This window comes from Hemicordylus capensis, chromosome 1 (assembly GCF_027244095.1).
Source record: "Hemicordylus capensis ecotype Gifberg chromosome 1, rHemCap1.1.pri, whole genome shotgun sequence".
NCBI classification, from domain to species: Eukaryota; Metazoa; Chordata; class Lepidosauria; order Squamata; family Cordylidae; genus Hemicordylus; species Hemicordylus capensis.
In genome coordinates, this window is record NC_069657.1 from 134,004,567 (window position 1) to 134,022,838 (window position 18,272).

Genomic DNA, 18,272 nt, shown 5'->3' on the forward strand with positions numbered 1-18,272 from the left:
AGCAGGGGGAGAACACAAGGCAGACAACTAGCAGCCGCCGCAGGGAAAACCACTGTGCTGGGGTTGACCAACTCTGTCACAAACCTGAGGATTGGACTAGATGGCTTTTTCAGTCTTCTATGCCACGTATGAGCTCATGACAAGGAAAGCACTAAAAAGGTGTGAAGCATCCAGAAAGCATACATTTTGATCCTGGACAGACATGTGGGAATGACTGTGCCTCTCATGCTAGCCTACAGTGTTCTGTTACAGTACTAAAGCCTTTCTTGGGTTACATGCAGTTTCTTGTGTCAAGTGATCTTCCCTTGCTGGGCAGGCAGTTACTCCTTAGCTCCATGTTCCTTCACTTGGTTTCCCTGCCACAGGTAAAGTACCTCCTGGCATCCACTCCACACTGGACACTTTCAATTGTGACAAATGTGAAAAGCTAATGTTTCGATCTTCTATGCTGTTGTAACTAAGCCAATAAGGAAAAAGGATGCCCAATAGGAAAATGTGCATCTATTTTTTTTAAAGTTATAACGGGACTAGTTAGGTGATTTAGTATTTATATCAGAATCTCCATTTACACAAACATATATACAAATCCTCTTTTGAATAGTTAAGGGGATAAAGAAGGGGATAAAGAGCGGGTTATAGGTGTAGCTATTACCTATCATACTTTGGACACATTGTGCAAAATCCCAGCTCCCTTGAGAAGTCCATAATGCTAGGAAAAGTTGAAGGAAAGAGAAGAAGAGGATGACCAGCAGCAAGGTGGATGGACTCGATTACGACAGCAATGAATGAACCACTGAGAGACCTTAAAGACCAAGTTGAAGACAGATCATCCTGGAGAGAATCTATCTATGTGGTCGCTAAGAGTCGACTCTGACTTGACGGCACTTATTCTATCAATCTAGGTATAGCACTGCAGGGCAAGGAAATGAGCACGAGGGGAGTGGGTTGAATTCTGCAAACAAATCCCTTCCTGGAGACGACTGCAAATTTCTCCCACCAATCTCATCCAAAGATACTTAAAGCACATGAAAGGATAAGTCCAACACATGCACATCTTGCCCCATTTGCAGATCTATGTTCCTGGCTGCCTTCCTCCAATCTGAAGTTGCTTCTGATGCTTGAAGGGAGAAATCTCACAGCCAAATATCCCACCCCACTTGTTCTGCCCTGGGGTTCTGAGGCAGACTTCATATTACAAGTTTTGATAGAGAGGTTAACATATCCCATTTTAAGACTAGAGTAGTAATCAAAGTGTATTGGACTTTGTGTACTACATTTCAGCTTTCTATCTATTATAAAAAGCACTTTAACAGTGTGGCTACCTTCATCAGTGAGTGAGCGAGTAAGCAAGTGAGTGAAGTGAGTGCCAAACATTTAACAATAAAAACATCTTTATGCAGACAGGCGCATGTGTATGCACGTGCATGCACACACACAGGCACACAGTTTAAAATCTTACTTTTCCTCATCTTTTTTTGTTGTTGCTCCTGACCCTTCTTTCCCCCTCCCCACCATCTCTATTGTCTAATGTAGTTTGGAATCTTTCTGCCACCATATCACTTGGTTCTATACAGCAGCTACAAACAGAGATGTAGCAATCACAACACAGTACCCTTCCAATTCTCTTTGTTCACCTCCCTCACTTTTTAGAAGATGAACCTTATGAGGACTGAGATCCAAGTGATAAAGCGAGCGGTAGCAGTACAGCTTCAGATGTTTTTGGAGGATGCAGAAGTTCTCGATCCCTTCCAGTCTGGGTTTCGGCCTGGGCATGGGGTCGAAACAGTCCTTGTCGCCCTGGCTGATGATCTCCGTCGCCAACTTGATAAGGGAGGGTCGGCACTGCTGTTGCTGTTAGATCTTACAGCAGCATTTGACATTGTGGACCATGATATTCTGATCTACTGCATAGCTGATGCTGGGATTTGAGGTGTGGCCTTGTTGTGGCTGCATTCTTTCCTACAAGGCCGGGGTTATAGAGTAGCTATGGGCAATGAGAGGTCTTCACGTCATGTATTAACATGTGGCATCCCTCAGGAGGCTATTCTCTCGCCCTTGCTGTTCAATTTTTATATGTGGCCTTTAGCAAAGCTGGTGTGGAGTTTTGGGCTAGGGTGCCATCAATATGCGGATGACACCCAGCTTTTTCTGCTGATGGATGGCAGGGCCGAGGACACCATAGCTCAGCTGACCAGGTGCTTGGAGGCAGTCGTAGACTGGCTGAAGCAAAGTCGTCTACGGCTTAATCCAGATAAGACTAAAGTTCTGTGGATGGGCCCGAAGAGGTCAGGGGTGAGTATCCAATTACCAACCCTTGAAGGTGCTTGTTTGATACCTCAGCCTACAGTAAAGAGTCTGGGTGTGATTCTTGATGCCTCTTTGAATATAAAGGCTCAGATCATGGACGTCGCTCGAAAGGTCTTTTTCCAGTTACGCCAAATACGGCGGCTAGCCCCTTATCTGTCCCCTCCAGATTTGGCTACTATGATCCATGCGACAGTCACTTCTAGGTTAGATTATTGCAACTCACTTTATGTGTGGTTGCCACTGCACCTAACTCAGAGATTGCAACTGGTGCAGAATGCAGTGGCCAAGGTCCTTACTAAGGCGTCTTGGTGAGCACATGTGACACCTTTGCTCGTTCAACTGCACTGGTTGCCGGTTGAGTCCCGGGTTAAGTTTAAGTTATTAACTTTAACATTTAAAGCCCTACATGGTATGGGTCCTCCATACCTCCAGGACCACCTTGTCTGATATGTCCCTCGCCGGGTCCTGAGATCAGCCCCAAGTAATACCTTGGTGATCCCGGGCCCTAGGAATGTTCAACTGCAATCAACGAGAGCTAGGGCCTTCTCAGTGGTGGCCCCGGCTCTATGGAACGGTCTCCTGGATAATATCAGAGCTCTCCATGATTTGTTGGCTTTCTGTAAGGCATGCAAGACGGAAATGTTCCATCGGGTATTCGGTCGCTGAGATAGCTGGTCATAGAGTGATCTGGTAATCCATAGTTATTATGTCTTGTAACGAGTACTGTATGGGGTTGTGGTTATGATGTTATGTATGTTGTATTTTATTGAACTGTGTTGCTTTGTATGTTATTGCTTGTAAGCCGCCCTGAGTCCTATGGGAGTAGGGCAACATATAAATCTAAATAAATAATAAAATAATAATAATTTTGACTATGAAGGATGGCTGTAGAGTCTCTGAGATTGGATGCATGTTACTTACACACACACACACACACACACACACACACACACACTTCCTCCCCTCTCTGTGGAGCTGGAACATTTCCTTGGTAGAAGGATTCAGAGGGAAAACTCTTCAGCAAGTAGAGTATTATTCTCTTAAGCCTTGCAAAGAGTTTACCATTACGGGGCCCTGCTGCTAATTTGACCGAAAAGGCAGCAATAAGTTTGTTGTGTAAACCACTAATTATTGTGAAGTACTTCCTCCCCAGACATTCTCTTGGTCATGCCAAGAATATAATGGATTTCCCTCCAAAAGTCCTTTCAACTTGGTTCAGAACAGAAGCCAGTAAGCAGAGAAGCAGCTTTATTTATTCATGGCCCACATTAACATTTATTCAGCTGGCAGCTGTGCACTGAATGAGGCAGTCACCTGATAGCTACCTGCTGTATCTGTAAGCCAAGAGATCTTTCGGCAAGTGCCTTTGGCGACTCTTCTAGAATATGGGGTTCAGCGCAGGAGATACCTGTGTTTCAGATGGGTTGCCAAAGGCAATGAACATTCAGTACCCTCATGACCCCAAGGGAAGAAAAGGAACATTTGTGGCAGGGAAAGAGTAACTCATTCATTCATGCAAGTAGGATGAAGGGTCATTCATCGGCTCTTGTTTCTACTATGGGAGTTGCTACTGAAGAAATAATTGGTTATTATACAGTATTTCCTCATTCTCCAGTGGCATCAAGTCTCCAATATGTGAGAAACAGCACAAACACTTCAGAGTGTTCAAAGCACATCATATGCATTACCTAAACAATCTTTACAACAACCTCATAAGGTATCCTCATCCCCACACTGCTGGTGGAGGGTCTAAGACAAGAAATAGTGGTTTGCCTACTAGTGAATTTGTAGGATATTCATGATTCAAACAGGAGACTTCTTAGTACATAGCTCACATTCTTAGCCACTGTATTACACTGGATCACGCATATACAATAATGTTATTGCATACAAATACACTAGCCACTTCATGGCGCAGCAGGGAAATGACTTAATCATCAAGCCAGAGGTTGCCGGTTCAAATCCCCACTGGTATGGGAAATACCTATATCAGGCAGCAGAGATATAGGAAGATGCTCCCCCCCCACCAGACACCACAACCCTTCCCGCTACAGCTGCTACCAGCCCATTCCTTTCCATGCAGGCAGCAGCATTTTAATGTAAAAGGGAGGACTTTCCCCTCATCTCCCACTCCCTGCAGCAGCCTCCATCCCGCCGCTGCGGTGGCTTTTAGAAGAAAAAAGGGGGAACTTCCCCCTCGCCATCTCTGCTGCCATCCAGACAGGCAGCACCCTGCACCCGACACTAGGAGCTCTTGCCGCCGCCAAGCAGTGGCAGTTTTTAAAGTTTGTGTTTTTTTAAAAAAAAGATTCAACTTTCCCCTGCCCCAAAATTTGCCGCTCTCCCAAGATTTCTCACCGTAGGCAATTGCCTCTATTGCCTATGTGGTAATCCACCTATGGGTAGTTTTCTTAAACTAATCACAAACATTTCTGACAGTATTATCTTCTCTGTATATCATGAAGTACAGTAGACCAGTTCAGCCATAATGAGGAACTACGGTTAAAGTTTGATTCCATGCTCTGGAGGCTCAGGGATGTCACACAGAATCAAACTTTAACTGTGGTTCCACATGATGTCTGAGCCCAGGATGCTACTCCCGTCTCCTGGTCGTACTACACTTCTGCTAAATGTAGCTTGGTCATATCACACTTGGTGGCAGATCAAGTGTTTTGAGGGAGGGGCCACAAGAGGGCCCATGGACCACCAGATTCCCAGCTGTTGGGGGCCATAAGGGGGCATTTCTTCTCTAACCTGTGGAGTCCCTGAAACCTTGTGTCCTCTTCCCCACCATGAGCTCAGCTTAGACTGAAAGGGGATTCTTGGCAACAGCTAAATCCTGTTGGTGTCAGTTACCAGATAAATAAAAAGGATAGACTATTATCAAAATAGCACCAGGTATAGCAGCAAACATCATCACAGCATTGAGAATATCACTGATTCTGATCTGTTCAACTTTTATTTACATTCATTTATTCTAAAATTCTTATGCCACCAGCTAGCCAACATTGAGGCTATTCACATGTGTGTGCAAAACTGGGCTAAGGAAGCCCAGCCCGGTTTTGCATATACCTGTGAACCGCCAGGATTGGGCCAATCCCGGCGGCTCAACAGCAGCAAACCTACCTAATTAGCCACCGTTCAAAATGAAATCAAGGGAGAGAGAGCTCCCTTAACCTTGTTTTGTTTTGTTTTGTTTTGCTCATGTGGCAGCCATGGCTGTCACACTGCTGGGAGCCCAGGGATGGGAGGGGGGATCTCCATGATGCACCACGTAGTGCATCCCGGCATGACACATCCCGGCCCCCTCCCCTCCCCGTAGGGAGCGTGCCCAGCAACGGCACTGTGATCGTCTGCGGGGAGGGTAAGTTTAACCTGCTCTCCCCACAGCCCACCCTGGAGCCCTTCTCTGTAATTGTAAGAAGAGGCGCAGTAGCTCTTACAATGATTACCAAACAAAATATAAGAACATACATTCCATGAAGGTCACACAAACAACACGAAGAACGTGGCGCCTGACTGTGCAAATGAAACTTGACATTCTGCACACAAATGGCTTGTAGAAACTGACTTTTAGGAAACAGATTCTTCTTCAGCTGATAAACAGGTTAAACAAGATATTTTATGCCTAATCCCCTGTTCATCCTGCTTTACACCAAGTAGGGGACAGATCCCCAGCATGACACTGCTGTTATTGTGACAAAATCAAAAGCCGCTTCTCCAGTCTACTTCAGCTGAATAGAGCATTCAGAAGAATTCATTGTATGCCTGTCTCTAAATAAATAAATACCCCCCACAATTCTTTCCCCCGTTGAGGACAAACAAGGGCCTAGCATGTTATTAACATAACTGCATGTTTGCTTTCTGTCCTCCTAGTTTAGGATGATGTGCACTGTAAAAGTCTAGAATTTCCCACAGTAACAAACAAACCCCTGTAAAAAGTGCCTGCTTCAAGCTTTAGTGGTCTCTTTAGTTAAGATGCCCTCAGCCGGTCTCCTTAAAATACCCATGAAGCTGCAGCTCTGCCTCATTCCTTCCCACTCACCTGTCTTCTCCCCCACAGGAAGATTGCAACACAAGCTGCCCTGCCAGGGGAAAAGGAGTAAAAGCCGGAGTTGCCACAGCAATAGCAAAACAGGAAGTGCCACCATTGTTGCCCCAGGGACAGATCTGATAGCAACAGAGGCACAAGAGACAAGGCACTATGCAGAGGCGATCCATTTTGCTAGTGAAGGACAACATGACACCCTGCCCCCACATCTGCAGGTGGCTGCTCAGCATTCTCGGGTCATGCTGCCGAAGCAGTGGCAGCAACACCCACACCATGCCACCAAGCAAGGCAGTGGTGGCAAGGACAATTCTAGCTCAAGTTGGCGGGGGGCAGGGAGAAGAGAAGAGCAATGCCCCAGCGGGCTGAGAGGGGGAAAACAAACGGCATGCCCCAACAGGGTGAGAAAGGGTGCTGGCAGTGGATGGCTGGGTGGTGCCTGTGGTGGGCACTTACTGCCTCCTATGCCCCTCCTCACACCTGCAGCTGAGGCAACCGCTCCACCCTGCCCCTTGGAAGGGCCACCCTTGGCACTGTGATGAGGCTAGGCAAGAGGCAATGGCCTGATTCCCCTGGCAACCAGAACATGCTCCTGCAGCAAGGCAAGAATGGGTATCTTGTGCGGGAAGAATGTATGTGGGACCAGGAGGGTCACCTATAGGGGAAGCAAAGTTGGAAGCTACGGAGGATTTGACCTAAAATGGGTGACAACAACAGGTGGCATCCTGAAAGATGCTCTACCATGTCAGCAACTGACACCAGGCCTGTCTATAAAAGCATGTATGGCAACTCAGGATTTAACTCTGCATGTTTGTCTGAGAGACCTTCCGCCATCTAGAACCAAATACTGTTTGTAAACCTTTCCTTAAAAAAAAAAAAATCTAAAAGGACATTGGCTATTCTGAAGTTACACAATATCTCATTAAGGAACATAATCCATTAAACTGCTAATAACAGTAAACATTTCTGTCTTAAGCTGGTCTGGGAACTCAAATGTTTTAGGGAGCCTGTTTTAATTCCATAAGATACACATGTCCTGGGGAGTCTAATGTTCAGTTATATTTGCAAATCTAATAGTATAGCGATAATCCTCAGCAGTCCAGCCATACTGGAGGTTACAATAGTAACAAGTGTAATGCAGCGGAGAGATTAAAAACCAATTGAAAAAATATCAAAGTACCATCAATGTGATCCACAGAACACTGTAGTCGCATGCAAGCATTCCGACATAGACTTTAGGATTTCCCTGTTTCCCCTCTACTCTTGGCCACAGCAAGCAACTGTTGTCACTCCCCCAATTCCCCTGAATTCCAGGAGTGCTTGGTTGGGCAATGCACATGGTTACTTTCAGAAGAAAGAGATTTTGGATGCCTGCTGCACACACAGATTGGGCCACATGGGCTCACAGCCACTGTCGCCTGCAAATAGCTTGAAATGCAAATTGAAACTCTCTTCAGCGCATGATTTTATGATGTGGGAGTGACACCAGTCTACTCAAGATACTAGAGCCAGTGACTCCCTGGGTGGGTTCACACATAGCACCGAGTTTGAGGTTTGGCAGAGCAGCCAGAGTCCTGGGAACACGTGTGCACTGGTATAGTGGAGCCGGAACTGTGTTCTGGAGCTTTTCCCAGCCCTAGGTTGCAGGAAGAGTGCGGGGGCAGCAGCCGGCAGCAGTGGCACAGAAAAAAAGGTGGGGAGGCTGCCCCACGGGGCCCCAGAGATCAGCGGACCTGCTGCCTGCCTCACCACACCTCCTCCTAGCTGGCTGGCTGCACCTCACCTCTCCCCATGGATCTGCCCCCTCCCTCACACACCCCGCCACCCACTTACTGATCTTCTAAAACACATACCCCTGACCATGGCATCTGTGCCAAACCTCCCCACAATATTCCTCTGCAATCCTGTGAGGCAGGTTAGGCTGAAAGAGAAGTGACTGGCCCAGGGTCACCCAGTGATTCATGGCTGAAAGGGGATTTGAAACCCAGGTCTCAAACCCATCCCACCCCCATCCTAGTTCAACACTAACCACTACACTGTGCTGCCTCTCAGTTGGATGCAACTGAATGTGTCCAGTTGCTGGTCTGGCTGGTAGAAAGCATAGGGAGCTGGGGAGCAGAGATCGTATTACCATAGCAAGCCTGAATGGTCCCTTTTGCTAAGCAGGGGCTGCCTTGATTTCCATTTGGATGGGAGATGACATGTGAGCACTGTAAAACATTCTCCTTAGGAGATGGGGCCATAACTCACTGGAAGAGCATCTGCATCCTTACACACAGAAGGTCATAGATTCAGTCCCTGGAAGCATCTCCAGGTAGAGCTGGGAAAGATTCCTGCCTGAAACCTTAGAGAGCTGCCGCCAGTCAGTGTGTAGACAATACTGCACTAGACGGACCAGTGATCTGACCTGGTATATAGCTGCTTCCTGCCTTGCACCACACCTGCCTCCCTGCTCTGTGAAAAACATCCACATGCAAGCATGCAGAAGGTCCCAAATTCCCTCCCTGGCATCTCCAAGATAGGGCTGAGAGAGATTCTTGCCGGCAACCTTGGAGTTGAAGCTGCTGCCAGTCTGTGTAGACCAGGGCTGCTCAACTTTGACCCTCCTGCAGATGTTGGCCTACAACTCCCATAATCCCTGACTATTGGTCACTATGGCTGGGGATTATGGGTGTTGTCATCCAAAAACAGCCGGGGGGCCTAAGTTGAGCAGGCCTGGTGTAGATAATACTGAGCGAGATGGATCTCAGTACAAGGCAGCTCACAATGCTGCTGCCAGCCTTGTGCCACACCTCCTCTCCTGGCTAACTGGCTACACCTCCCTCAGCTGAAGGCTGAAGTTGGTGTAGACAATAGTACTGAGCTAGACAAACCAATAGTCTGACTCAGTACAAGGCATCTTCCTATTTCCTTAAAATGCAAGTAATAGAAATAGATCATTTGTTGGGGGAGGGCATGTGGGGGTTGGGTTATGGGTAGAGGTGCTCTAACCCCCAGACCTTGGGGACCTGGTCCGTGGCCTCCACGGTGCGGGGGCCCCTCCAAATGGCCAGGGGGCCTCCTACAGCCACCCAAGCCCGCCCGCTGCCGCTAACCTATGCGTTTTTTTAAAAAATCAAAGCCGCTGCATGGCCAAAGGGTGGCTGCTGGGGGCGGGGGGGCGGGTGAGCCTAGCAGTCATCGTCCTCCCTCCTCTGGGCATGTCCTTTCGGCCTAGTGGCTGTTGTGAACTGCTAGGTGAACCTGTGCAGTTCACAGAGAGATCACCGCAAGCCTGTTAGAGTGTTGGACTAGGACGGGGAAGACCCGAGTTCGAATCCTTATTCAACCATGAAACTCACTGGGTGACTCTGGGCCAGTCATGTATCTTTCAGCCTAACCTACCTCACAGGGTTGTTGTGAGGATAAAAATAAGCATGTACACCACTCTGAGCTCCTCAAAAGAAGAGCAGGATATAAATGTAAAATAAACAAACAAACAAACGAATAAATAAATGAATAAATAAGTACAGTATTCCCTAGCTTACATCATGCCTGAACAGGGCTAATTAAATGCAATATCATAAACTTACTTTTTGCCTCCCTAGATACAAAGCTGAATCTAGCATCCTGTAGTCTGACAAACATAATCAACAAAGTGTTTCAATGGTGGGCCCTTACCATATAAATCTTTTGCGCTCATCTTAGCAGCTCCATCTGCTTTGCCCATGCTGCCACTGCAAAAGCAGAGAAAATAAAACAACTGTCAAAAACAAGCCAAGGTTTTTCATTAACATATTTCAGTATTTATTTCATCAGCACAGATGATAAGCAGCTTAAGAGCCAGTATAGTTACAGAGACTTGGGTTAATTCTGGATAACTACCCCACCATCTTCTACAAACTAAATCATCAAAAACAGGCCTTGGGCTCACAGGCTTCCTTCCTGCTCCTCTTACCACACCAAGAACTTAAACATGTGGACTAGGAGATCCCACATTTCTTTGAATATTCAGGATCTTCCCCAATCCTGGATATTGAAGCTCCTTTCTCTAGAGCAGGGATTCCCAACATTGGGTCCCCAGATGTTATTGGACCAACTCCCATAATCCCCAACCAAAGGCCACTGGGGCTGGGGATTATGGGAGCTGAAGTCCAATAACATCTGGGGACCCAACATTGAGAATCCCTGCTCTAGAGTAATCAGTGTCCAGAACAAGGGAGCTCCTACATTCAAATAAAATTCCTAATACATTTGAGAGGAAGAGCCCTAACCAGCTTGCTTTTGGGATACCCTCTGGATTATATTCTTATCCCATCCTTCTTTCTTCAAGGAGTTTAAGGCAGCATACACATTTCTTCCTGCCCCTTGTCCTTGCAACAACCCTGCGAAGTAGTGCAGGTTGAAAGATATGGTAGCTGGCCCAGGGAGCTTCATAGCTAAATGGAGATCTGAACTCAGGTCTTCCCAGTTCACTATATCACATGGGCTCTCAATTAGTCAGTTATCTTCCCCCTCAAATATATAATTTCAGACCAAGAGTTTAGGATGAGGCAGAAAGTCCTTGGGTTTATGAGCACTGACCACCACCACCACCACCACTGACCATATATTCCCCTCCTTTTATTCACCATGTTTATAAATATGTTCTACAGTTTGTGCTGGTCTGGAGGCTAGTGATACAGCACCATGAAACGGCAAGGGTCTCTTATTGTTCTTCAGGAATGGTCATCTGAAATGATGCTGCCAAGCTCTGTTCCAAGTAGCTTGAAAGTCAAATGGGGACAATTTCATCATGCTCTTCTGAAACATGAGAAAAGCATGACCATATATTATTCCCCAGCTTGGATTTAACCCAAGCTAGAGAGAAATGTAAGGCCTTCCTACTTCCCTTCTACTCAACCACCCCCTACTTCCAAGCCCCCTCTTCCCACGCTTAAGTTTCTTGTGACTTCATCAGCTGCATCAGGGAAATAAGGAGGCATTTGTTCCCATCACATGCTATGCCTGGCATGGAGTTATCACAGCATGCCAAGTGCTTGAAGTGCTGGGAATTGTAGTCTTTCTAGCATTCCTGACCTATGGCAGAAGTACTGGAACGACTACGCTTTCCAATCCTCCTTGCATCTGGCATGCTGTGATGACTCCATGCCAGTCAACAGGGAATAGGGAGAAACATCTCTCTATTCTCCTGCTACCATCACTGGAGCCATGAGGAAGGGGGTGGGGAGCAAGGAGCTTGAGAAGGAGGCTGGAGAGAGGGGTGTTGGGCATGTGGGGGGTGGGGGTGGTTATGGAAGAAACCCTGTCTTATTTCCAACTACATCACTGGGATGTAAGCAAACTCAGAAATGGGGGTGAGAACAGTTTTCAGAATTGCATGTGGAATCATTCATTTTTTTCCTACTTCATATTACAAGTAGGAAGTACAGAGCCATAAATGACCATGCCTATTCCAGGCAATAAAAGTCCAGTGCCTTCTCCCCCACTCTGACAAGCTATACTCTCTACATAGCTTTAGAACATTTCCCTTGGAGCAAGAGGGGTGGGGAAGGTAAATCATTCCATTCAACAGTCCTGTATGTTCATTTCATTAAAGGTTATGTGTTTTTTAAAAAAAATTCATTAGGGTTCTTACTTTGCAGAGCCAGGATAGCTGCTCGTAGATCCTTTCTGGCTCATACTGCTTTCAAGACATTCACCTGCAAGAAATGTGTGAATTAGTTAAAAGTACTGACAACATTTAAACTTTATTTCAACCAGATCACTGGTTAGCTTGGCTGCATAGTCAGCATCATCCTTCTCCTTGATCTGACAGAACACACAAAATGCCAGTGCATGCAACACACAGATCTCTGAGACACCCCTGTATGGTCTTTTTTGGCATTTCCCAGCCATTATTGGCAGGGGAGAGTATTCATCACAGCTACATGGATATGCTTAAAATTAGATGGCAAAATTGCTAAAGAATCAGAAACAAGCTGTAAATAGGAAGTTCAAGCTGAATACATTTTTAAATTGTCATTATTTTAAGTCCATATATGGATAGTATTTCAAGGGCTGGCTTCTGTAAGTATTCCAGCTCTGAGGGCAAGAATTCCATAATCATAATGTTATGGAATAAGAGCAGTAGTTTGGCACATCCCAAGTTGTGGGTGCAGACAGGATGCAGACTATCATTACAGGCGGTGTATACTTATTAGTTGTGGCTCTCCATCTTATGGTGCAATTTTGATTATTATTATTTATGACATGTCCTCAGCACTAAACACCATGGCCGCCCTGGACTAAACCAAGATTCAAAAGGCACTTTGTCTGCTAACCCCTGCTAACTGGGCAAAGAGGCACCTTTTACCGTGGTGATTCTCTTTATTTAGCAGGGAGAGAGTAACTGGCCCTATCCACCCCCAGCACAGTACTTCCAGTGACTGTTGCTGGTGTGTGTCTTATGTTTCTTTTTAGAATGTGAGCCCTTTGGGGACAGGGAGCCATCTTATTTGTTATTTCTCTTTGTAAACCGCCCTGAGCCATTTTTGGAAGGGCGGTATAGAAATTGAATTATTTTTTATTTTATTTTTATTATTATTATTACTACTACTACTACTACTACTACTACAGTGTCCACCATCAGTTATGTATGTGAATGGCACACATCACATACCTGCTTCCTTCCTCTCTAGCCTGGCTCTTGCAATTGCTTTTCAAACATGACTAAATAAATGCACACCATCTGTGGCATGTTCTCTGTTCACAATGATCTTTGAAATGGTCTCTATGAAATGTAGTCTGTTTTGCAAAAAAAACAAAACACAAAAAAACCCACATTGCTTAATAAAAATCAAAGGATCAAACTAAAGCTGATTGGTGCACCTGAAGAAGAGGAGAAACATAGTAATGCCAGATATCAGAAGTTCCTTTGGGACATCTTAAATGGACTTCAAAGAAAGAGGAAGCACAAATGATTACAAGGCTTGAAAAAAGAACAATAGATCCTTCCAAGCTGAAGGTGGCAAGGCAGAATTATCATTGCCAGGTGTGTGCACGCTCCTCCTACTGCCTCTGTTCATACTTTTTCATAATGCTTTAAAGGTAAAGTGTGTGCCCTCGAGTCGGTGTCGACTCCTGGAGACCACAGAGCCCTTTGGTTTTTCTTTAGAAACCTACAAAACCCATTTGATAGGAGGGGATAATGCTACGAAGTAAAAATAGTGTCTATGTCATCATGAAATGAATTCACCTGTCATATCTTTTTAGATATTTGGGTTTTATTTATTATTTATCACATTTTTATTTATTATATTTTTATACTGCCTGATATGTAAATCTCTAGGCAGTGCACAAATCCCAACATTAAATTCACAGGTTAAAATACATGACAGAATAAAAACAATATAAAATTCTAACTAAAATCTTGTGAGAACATGAAAGTCTTGAGGGTCTTCCTGAAAACAAACAGAGAAGGAGATGCTCTTATTTCAGCAGGGAGCATATTCCAAAGCCCTGAGGCAGCCACAGAGAAAGCTTGGTCCTGAGTCGTCACCAGATGAGCTGGTGGCAACTGTAACCGGACCACTCTAGAAGATTGTAACAGGTGACAGGGTTCATGACAAAGGAGGCAATCTCTTAAATAACCTGGTCCCAAGCCGCTAAGGGATTTATAGGTAATGACCAGCACTTTGTATTTCACACAGAAACTTATCGGCAACCAGTGCAGTTCTTTCAAAACCGGTGTTATATGGTCCCTTCATGTTGTTTCAGAGACCAATTTGGCTGCCGCATTCTGTACCAATTGTAGTTTCCGGACTACATACAAAGGCAGCCCCATGTAGAGTGCATTACAGTAGTCAAGTCTGGGAGGTTACCATCATATGCACCACTGTTTTAAGGTCATTCACCTCTAGAAATGGATGTAGCTGACATATCAGCTGAAGCTGGTAAAAAGCACTCCTGGCCACCATCTCAACCTGAGAAACCAGGGAGAGCTTTGGGTCCAGGAGCACTCTCAAGCCCCATATCTGATCTTTCAGGGGGAGTGTAACCCCATCTAGAACAGGCAGATCTAAACCATCTCTTGGGTCCTGACCCCCCACAGTCAGCACCTCCGTCTTACTTGGATTCAACTTCAGTTTGTTATCCCTCATCCAGCCCATTACTGCCTCCAAGCAGACATTTAGGGACAGTACGCCATTTCCCAATGAGGTCAACATGGAGAAGTAAATCTGGGTGTCATCAGCATATTGATAACACCCAGCACCAAACCTCCTGATGATCTCTCTTAGCGGTTTCATTTAGATGTTAAAGAGCATTGGAGACAGTATGGAGCCTTGTGGAACTCCATACTTCAGTTCTCGTTTTGCAGAGCAACAGTCTCCAAGCAACACCATCTGGAATCTACCCGAAAAGTAGGAACAGAACCACTGTAAAACAGTGTGACCCAATCCTACCTCCCTCAGGCGGTCCAGAAGGATACCATGGTCAATGGTATCAAAAGCTGCAGAGAGATAGAAGAGGATCAGCAGAGTCACACTCCCTCTGTCAATAGCCAATTGGAGATCATCCATCAGGCTTACCAAGGCAGTCTTGACCCCATAGCACACACGAAAGCCATTTTGAAATGGGTCTAGATAATCTGCACCATCCCAAAATGCCTGGAGCTGAGATTCCACCACTCTTTCAATCACCTTGCCCAACCATGGAAGATTAGAAACAGGTCTGTAATTATCTAACTCTGAGGATTAGCTAAACCTCCGAGCGCAGGTTTCTTCAAAAGTGGTCTAATAATAGCCTCCTTAAGATAAGAAGGCATACAGCCCTCCATCAGAAAAGCATTTATAATATTTACCAGATCCTCTCTGATAATGTTATTATCAGATAGGATAAGCCAAGTTGGGAAAGGGTCAAGAGAACAGGTTGTAGGGTGCACAGTCCGAAGCAGTTTGTCCAGTTCCTCAAGAGCCACAAACTGAAAATGATCCAATTTAATCCCATAAGAGGAGTTGCTGGACAATTCCACAGTAGACTCTGCAAAAACCATGGAATCCAGCTTGGCCCGAATGTGAAAATTTTTCTCTGCAAAAAAAGTCATTAAAAATGTCACAGCGAATAACTGATGGTTCCAAGTTTAAGTTCAAGGGGGAGGAGGTACATACTAGCCCCTCACAACCCTAGACTACTCAGCTGGACCTGAGTGTGTGGAAGCAATGCGGACAGAAAAGAATTGCTTCTTTGCCGCCCATACTGCCAGAGCATAGCTCTTCAAATGTACTCTGTGTTGCACCCGATCAGACTGGTGCCAAGTCTTCTTCCACTTGTGCTCTAGTCGTCTACCTCGCTGCTTCAGCTCCTGTAACTCGTCCAAATACTACGGGGCTGTCTTTAAAGCAGGTCGGAGAGGACTCTTAGGAGTGATTGTGTCTACTGCTTTAGTGAGTTCATTATTCCATGTTTGCACCAGAGCACCAACAGAATCACTAGCAAAGCCATCCCTAAACCCTTCCAAGGCATCTTGAAATCCTATTGGATCCAATAACCTCCTCGGGCGGACCAACCTAATAGGTCCTTCACCCCTGCAGAGAAGGGCCGAGGCTGTAGCTTCTACCTTAACCAGATGGTGATCTGTCCATTACAATGGGGAGATGACATGAGTTGCCACCCACAGAACACCATCCTGATCAGACCAAAAGACTACATTGAGTGTGTGACCAGTATCATGTGTCAGTTCAGAGACCAATTGGGATAGGCCCAAAGTCATCATGGCTGCTATGAACTCTCAAGCGCCGCTCCCGACAACCCAGTCCCAAAATGAACATTGAAGTCCCCTACCAACAACAAACTGGGACACTCGAATGCCAACTCAGCAACCAGTTCCATCAGCTCAATTAGTTTTATGTATTTTTTTTTAATCTGTTCCTCCTCTTACTACTGTTTTAACATAGTTTATTATTGTACTGACTTTACTTTAGAAGTTAGTCACTACATGAGTGGGATATCACACACGTGCATGCACACCCACACCCACCTTCAACCCTCTCCAGTCAAAATATACCACCAGAAAAGCATACATAGTACCCTATTCTATAATTTTTGCTAGGTCCAGATGGTAAGCTTCCTATACCTGTGAGACAATGTGAAGTGTAGTGGTTAGAGTGCTGGACTAGGACCGGGGAGACCCGAGTTCAAATTCCCATTCAGCCATGAGACTTGCTGGGTGACTCTGGGCCAGTCACTTCTCTCTCAGCCTAACCTACTTCACAGGGTTGTTGTGAAAGAGAAACTCAAGTATGTAGTACACCACTCTGGGCTCCTTGGAGGAAGAGCGGGATATAAATGTAATAAATAATAATAATAATAATTGAAATTGAAAGGCTGTGGCAGAAAAAGACCAAAATAATCCCAGTGGTCATTGGCGCCCTGGGTGCAGTTCCAAAAGACCTTGAAGAGCACCTCAACACCATAGGGGCCACAGAAATCACCATCAGCCAATTACAAAAAGCAGCTTTTCTGGGAACAGCCTATATTCTGCGACAATATCTATAACAATTGACAATAAAATTCTGGTATCCCAGGTCCTTGGGAAGGACTCGATGTCTGGATAAAACAAACCAGTCAATAACACCTGTCTGACTGTGTAAACAAGAAATAATAATAATAATACTATCAGAAGCTTGTTAATAAGTTCAGGTTTAAGAAAACTGGATTGCAAAATGGCAAGACTCAAATCTATCTATATAAACACTATATTTTTCAATTTTTTATTATTATTATTATTATTATTATTATTATGGTCAGAAACTTCAAATAAGGTTTCTAATTTTAGTTGCCATATATTTTCCAAAGATGACCAGGTTATAAAACAAAGCAACATCACAAAAATATAACAAAGGAATATATGTTGACTTAAGCCAAGGCATTATAGCTTCTGCTTTTTTGTTTGTTTGTTTGTTTATAACATACTCTGCAGAACTCTTAGGGTGGCTATTTGTAAGAGCAAGGAATGTTAAACTGACATCACTAGAACATGTTTACTTAGAAGGTAGTTCCCACTGATTTCCAGAGGGCTTTAAATGTTTTAAGAGACTAGGGTGGCAGCCTTAAATGGAGACACCCACACCCACACACCGATCACCTAAACAAATAGTTTATGCAGAATCTGAAATAATATTTCCACCCTGTCCAAGGTCAAGAGAATTGGTATTGTCTGCCATGAATCTGAGGCTGGCATCAAGGCATCAGACTTATAAAAATTATGGAGCTTTGAATTTCCAGATGCAAACAAGGGACGAACCTGCATTTATTCGGACCCAACATCAGAATTTTAAGTATATCATTTTACTCGCTGCGCCACACTGACTCTTTATAATGGCAAGATGTTCCTCTCTCACACATACAATGCAAGATCAGGATACAGTTATGTATTTTCAGGAATGGCTTGTTTATGACCTTTAAACTAGATTTCAAGAGGCTGTGACTTTTTTGAATCAACATAAACATAAGAACAGCCCTGCTGGATCAGGCCCAAGGCCTATCTAGTCCAGAATCCTGTTTCACACAGTGGCCCACCAGATGCCTCTGGTGAGCCCACAAGCAAGAGGCGTGGGCATGCCCTCTCTCCTGCTGGTGCTCCCCTTCAACAGGTATTGAGAGGCATTGTGCCTCTGAGGCTGGAGGTAGCCCACAGCCAACAACATAATAATCAAAATAAATAAGGTGTTGACCATTCTGGGACTGGCTTCAGCACCCCCCTCCCCGCCCCTACTGTAACTAGAGTTGAAACATGTGAGGGAGGGGGAAGGAAGCATTCTCAATTAATTTACCTTACCTGACACATCCAGCTTAATGTAGGATTAATATCAGATTTCCTCCCAAAATTTAAATGGGCTGGGAATGCTGGATGGGTTAACTATCTGAGGCTGGGGTGCTCGAAGGGGTGGCCATCCTT

General features: G+C 45.1%; 1 protein-coding gene across 1 annotated transcript in view; it reads right to left on the reverse strand.

Annotated features, from left to right (window-relative positions):
- EPS8L2 (EPS8 like 2) overlaps positions 1-18,272 on the reverse strand; it is a 151,470-nt gene that overhangs the window by 87,932 nt on the left and 45,266 nt on the right. The window contains exons 3-4 of the mRNA XM_053284696.1: positions 11,973-12,036; positions 10,016-10,071 (exon numbers count right to left, since the gene is read on the reverse strand). Of these exons, the coding sequence (XP_053140671.1) occupies positions 10,016-10,071; positions 11,973-12,036 (120 nt within the window). The remainder of the gene's footprint in view (positions 1-10,015; positions 10,072-11,972; positions 12,037-18,272) is intronic.